This window comes from Populus euphratica, unplaced genomic scaffold, assembly GCF_000495115.2.
Source record: "Populus euphratica unplaced genomic scaffold, PopEup_1.0 scaffold1011.1, whole genome shotgun sequence".
Taxonomy (NCBI): Eukaryota; Viridiplantae; Streptophyta; class Magnoliopsida; order Malpighiales; family Salicaceae; genus Populus; species Populus euphratica.
The window spans coordinates 59,029-65,294 of NW_011500866.1; the positions used below are offsets into that span (position 1 = coordinate 59,029).

General features: G+C 26.5%; 1 protein-coding gene across 1 annotated transcript; it reads left to right on the forward strand.

The window, feature by feature from the left end:
- The first annotated feature begins 3,846 nt into the window (after positions 1-3,846).
- LOC105116642 (protein YLS9-like) lies at positions 3,847-4,771 on the forward strand. The gene has a single exon (XM_011014086.1). It carries the CDS (start codon positions 4,061-4,063, stop codon positions 4,688-4,690), a length of 630 nt encoding a protein of 209 aa, XP_011012388.1. The 5' UTR covers positions 3,847-4,060; the 3' UTR covers positions 4,691-4,771.
- Positions 4,772-6,266: the final 1,495 nt, after the last annotated feature.

Here is a 6,266-nt window from a genome sequence, read left to right on the forward strand (position 1 = left end):
AGAAGCAATGAGCATGTCTCTTGTGAAATAAGAGATTTAGGTTTTTTATTGGAGCGTGTTAGTGATAATTTTACCAACGGATAATTAAATATTAATATTTTTAATTATTCTATCTGTAATATTTAATTGCATAAAAAGTTCTCAGAAACTATCAACAATCACCGATGATTTTTCAATCCGTTAGTGATTCCTTCTATAATATTGAAATGAAAATTTTAAATTAATTGATTTTTTTTAGAAAACTTACAAATAACACTAATGATTTTTCAATCCATCGGTGATTTTTTATGTAAAGAACAACAATTAACAGTGCAATTGGAAAGTAAACAGTTCTGGAGCATTCTGAAAAATACCAATGGAAGTTTCTATCTATGGTTCCCTTTGTAATTAACATGATGAACAGTATTCATAGTTTACCAATGAATTTACTGACGGATTTTATTGACGGATTTTATTTCATTAGTAATTCCGTTGGTAAATCATCATTTTTTTTTTTGCTTTGTTTTAATTTTTTTCCCACTATAATTCCCTCAGTATATACCGAGGGAATATTTCTGTTAGTAAAATTCCTCAAAAATTTACCAATAAAAATATTCCCTCGGTATTTCCGTTTATATTTACTGATTTTCTAGCAGTATAATATCATCTCCACTAATAATTTTTGAATTATATAATGCGTAATTAATAAGATCCTCGGCCGCATTACAATAATGTATCATGCGCAACCCTTTAAGTGAAACTTGATACATTTGAGAATAATTATCCATTAGTTATATGAAACTTATATAGAATATTGATGACACCATATATTAATTAACAATATGAACTAAATAAATTATCAATATCTAGTTAATTAGCTATCATTGGTGAAGTAGAATTATTCAATCTATTTTAATATTATTCTTTAATAATTATCAATTTTCTCCAAAAACAATTCAAGTTCCTTCAAATTTACTTAAATTTTTTACTTAACAATATAATTGATAAAATGTAAAATATAAATATTAAATAAATCATTATTTATTTTATTAGAAAACACATAAGTTATTAAATCAAACTCAAATTCATAGAATAACAAACAAATATAATTTTTTAAAATCTCAAACAAACCTTAACATGTATAAATCATATGTTCATATAACAAATTTCTTTTGAAAAAACTATAAGACAACTAAACATACAAACAAACTACATATACTACATAAAAATGCCAAAAATTAACATAAAAAATATGTGACAATAAAAAATACATAGGTTTGCTTACTTGATATAACAGATTCTCATAAAAATTAAACCAAAACATGGATACTGATAGACTAAATGTTGGGGTGGTTGAATTTATTATGATAAAAAACTTGATTTATAACAAAATAAGAGGAGGGAGGGTGTTGTTTTTTGCAAAAAAAAATAAAAAAGAATGAATAAGAAGAAGAAATGGGGGAGGAAGGAGGGATCCTGACATGTTATAATTTAAATGTTACCAACTGATTTACCAATAGATATTAATGATAGTTATTTTTTATTGGTAATTTTATTTGTAATATTAACATGTCATATTACCTTACAGAGATAACGAGGGAATACCTATCCAATTTTTCTTTAATTCCTTGATTTTTACCTAAAACTCCCTTAGTATTCACTTATTAATGAAAATATTGATCCATCGGTGCATACCAATAAAAACAATGACATTATATTATGTTGGTAAATATTAGTGTCATTTACCAATATTTTTTTTGTTAGTATTTCCTTTTGTATTTAATAATTTTATGGTTGTATATTGAATTCAATAATCTATATGGTTATCGTTAATATATTATTACAAAAACATTAGCACTGTAGAACTACATTATCAAAGCTATTATCTGATTAATTTTATGAACTAACTTAACTAGCATCACACTTGATTTTTCAAGTTACAATAACAACGAAGACAACAAAGCCTAGGGAAGCAGGTGCTGAAACTTTACAAGAAATGGAGACTTAATGGTTTGTTTTTTTAAAATAGAAAAAAAAACTATATGTTTGTATAATTGGCCTATAGCTAGAACCATGAATGTTTCTCCCATTTACTTAGTTGTGCATTGAAATGCTGACCGTACATAGTTAATAAGATCATATTAATGTCCACAACTCCAAGAAACTAGGTCAACATGATCAATCTACTCCAACATGAGAGCACATGAGAGGTTATCAATGCTGCTAGTAATATTACCGGCCAATTTGAAAAATTATAAATTGATTAGAAATGAAATCATTTTAACATTATTTATCCTTTATATATTATGTGATTTGCAAATATATATATATATATATATATATATATATATGCAAATCACATGGAAAAAGATGCGATTTGATTTTGAGAGAAGTATTTTTAGAAATAAAAAAGCAAGTCGACTAAAGGATATATTTTCACTAACTTAGATTAAATGAAATATTTCACATTCTTAAAACATTTTTTTAATGTAAAAATTCAATTAATAATTTAAATAAGTTCAATTTATTTAAATAGTTGAAATAAACTTTAGTATAATATATAAAATGGATTTCAAACAGGTTGTAAATATGTTCTTACTTTCTTATCCAGAAAATCCAAAATGTTTAAGAAATCTATCTCTAGTTAAAAATAAGTTGATCCTGAATATATATTTTAATTTTATTTATTCATTCTTGAATTTAAGATTACAAAAAATTAACTACAAAATAAGCGAGTGCTATATATATTAAAAAATCATTTCAATTCAATAGTTTAAATTGTTAGGTAAATTTTAAGATATAATTTGTATTATTATCTAATACAGCCCCTCAAAAAAGTTTTTTTAGATATAAAATTTACACAAATTCATATTATTTTGTATTTAATTATTATCAAATAAATTAAAATTTATTATGAGATTCAGACTCATAACTCCTTGGTCAATAAAATTTTAATATTATATTAAAAAATTATTTTAATTCAATAATTTAAAATATCAAATAAAATTTTAAAATATAATTATATTACTCTCTAACAATAAAATAACTAATTAAAATGTTTCCCAACCCAGAACAAAAACAAAATAACAAAAGAGTTTGATGGCCTACCCTCCGTATGATCCTTTTTGCGGCCTGTTTCAATTTGTCTCCATATATATAACTAGAAGAACTTAACCAGACCCACAATTCCTACTGTCTCCGTACGTTCTTCGCCATTGATGCACATATGGATGATGGTATGAGATAAGTTGCATCCCTCAAAAGAGAGACACGTATTATGCTTCACTCCCTTCTACACTTGCAGGTGGTTGCCCTCATGATTCACCAGATCTTGCAGATCAAGACTCTATTCTCAAATAAACTCTATGGCCCTCACAATTTTATATATATATATATATATATATATATATATATTTCATGAATTTTTTGGGTTTAACATTGATCGCCAGTTTTGTTTATTATATTAAATATATGGACTTAATCTTCATATTCAAAGACTGATCATAGATGTTATAAAATTGTAACTTAATAACACTTTTTCTATATATGCAAAAGACCTTTCGTTTTATGTTGGAATTCATTTTTTTCTTTTCTTTTAACATTTAGCAATACTAAGTGTTAAACTGTGTTTATCTACACGGGCCAAAAAAATCATAATTTTTATATACGAAGCTTAATTTAATCTTTAAATATAAAAATTGACCTAAGAAACTAATGAATTTATAATTTAATGATATTCATGCATAAATTAAGATGTGTGATTTTAAATTCAATCCCTTATTTGTGGGTTTAACTCTAATAAAACACACTTCTAAAGAGAGAGAGAGAAAATACACACTATATATTAAAGTCATGCCAAATAATATATTGAACTGACGATGCATCACTTGACACTATCTAGTTTCTAGGTACATAAATCACTTCAATTCCTCTATATATATAGCACACAATTGACACTCCCTAGTCTCTTCATCAATCGTTCTTCGCAATAGTTTTATAAGTTTACTTTGTCTGTAATATTATTTAATCCTTCTTTGCAATATCCTTCTCTTTGCACGCCCCCAAACTTGATTTGACAACCATGTCCAAGGAAGTGGAAGACTGTGGCCACCACGACGACGAGAACAAGCACCACCGCCACATATTCATCGGCATTCTTGCCTTCATCATCACCGTTCTGGTGGTAATCTTCCTTGTATGGATAGTTTTACAGCCCCACAAGCCTAGGTTCATCCTTCAAGACACTACCATCTATGGCTTGAATCTTTCAGACCCGAATTTCCTTTCTTCTAACATGCAAGTTACCATATCCACCAAAAACCCCAACGACAAGATTGGTATATACTATGAAAAGCTTGACATTTATGCTTCTTACCATAACCAACAGATAACCTTGGCAACTGAACTGCCCCCAACCTACCAAGGCCACAATGACGTCTCAGTATGGTCTCCATTTCTGTATGGTGATGCCGTGCCTGTGTCTCCATTTCTTGCTGTTTCAATTGACCAAGACGTGAATGCTGGGGTTCTGCTCTTTAATATCAAGATCAACGGGAAGCTAAAATGGAAGGTTGGCTCTTGGTTGTCTGGCAGGTACAGAATATTTGTGAACTGTCCAGCTTATATAACTCTCGGCAGCCGGAGTAATGGAATCAATGTTGGAACAGGCATCAAGTATCAGATTGTACAGCATTGTCATGTGGATGTTTAAGCGAAAGGAGAGTGCGCGTGTAGCAAGCACTATCTCTATGTTATTTTATTTTTTTTCTTCCCTTCCATTGAAGGGTTTTTTTTTAAAAAAAAATGGTTGCATATGGATTCTATTGGTATTAATTGAGTTTAGTCAATGATAGAGATATTTTTCAAATATAAAACATGTTATTAATTAGTACTTGTGTTTTATGGGAGGGCACTTGATTGTGAGGGTTTATTATTATTATTATTATTATTGATTATCCGTTTAAATTTAAATGAATTGATTTTTCATTTTTTTAATATAGCCAGTTATGTTTTATATCTTAACATCACTGATAAATGATTTAAGTAAACCAAGTTGAGTGAATATGATTCTTGCTTATTGAACTTACTAATTAATCTTGCTATTTTGATAAATTAAGATCAATGCCGGCCATTATACTAATCCTTAGAGGGATTATAATTAATTTACAACCATTCTAGTAATATGGAGAAGACAGAGACAATAAAAAAAAAAATTATATGAAGACATATATATATATTGTAAATAAAAAATTTACTTTAAAATTATTTTAGAAATAAATTTATTTTTATATTTTTATTTCTATTAGTGTTTGAAAGTATAGTTGCGGTTGTTTTTTAAAATGTTTTTTACTTGAAAATATATTAAAATAATTTTTTATTTTTAAAAAATTATTTTAATATCAGCACATCAAAATAATCTGAAAATACTAAAAAAATATTAATTTAAAATAAAATAAAAAATAGAAAAATTTAAAAAAATTTTAAAGCGTTTTTTAAATATAAAAACAAATAGAAATTATACTAATATTGCAATGTTACAATGATTTAGATTGATTTTAGTTTTTCCAGCCTTAATTAATACACATTAAAGTTTCTTTCTAGCTAAGGTGTAATTGGGTACATTGTGAGATAGAACATTGTAGTTTATATATATACTTTTAGCAGCTGCTATCGAGAAGAATATCTTTAATAGAATCTCAAGTAGCATAATTTTTGGATCTTGCTGCATAGAAACAGAACACCATGTCACATAATTTTTGGATCTTGCTAGCTGTGCATGCTTTGCCTCGTTGTAATTTGGTATTAATTGAGTTTAGTCAATGATAAAAATATTTTTCAAATATATTAATTAGTACTTGTGTTTTATGGGAGGGTACTTAATTGTGAGGGTTTATTATTATTATTATTATTATTGATTATCCGTTTAAATTTAAATGAATTGATTTTTCATTTTTTTAATATAGCCAGTTATGTTTTATATCTTAACATCACTGATAAATGATTTAAGTAAACCAAGTTGAGTGAATATGATTCTTGCTTATTGAACTTACTAATTAATCTTGCTATTTTGATAAATTAAGATCAATGCCGGCCATTATACTAATCCTTAGAGGGATTATAATTAATTTACAACCATTCTAGTAATATGGAGAAGACAGAGACAATAAAAAAAAAAATTATATGAAGACATATATATATATTGTAAATAAAAAATTTACTTTAAAATTATTTTAGAAATAAATTTATTTTTATATTTTTATTTCTATTAGTGTTTGAAAGTATAGTTG

Excerpts from the sequence above, each read along its gene's own strand:
- LOC105116642 (XM_011014086.1), top strand. The coding sequence starts at position 4,061 with ATGTCCAAGGAAGTGGAAGACTGTGGCCACCACGACGACGAGAACAAG.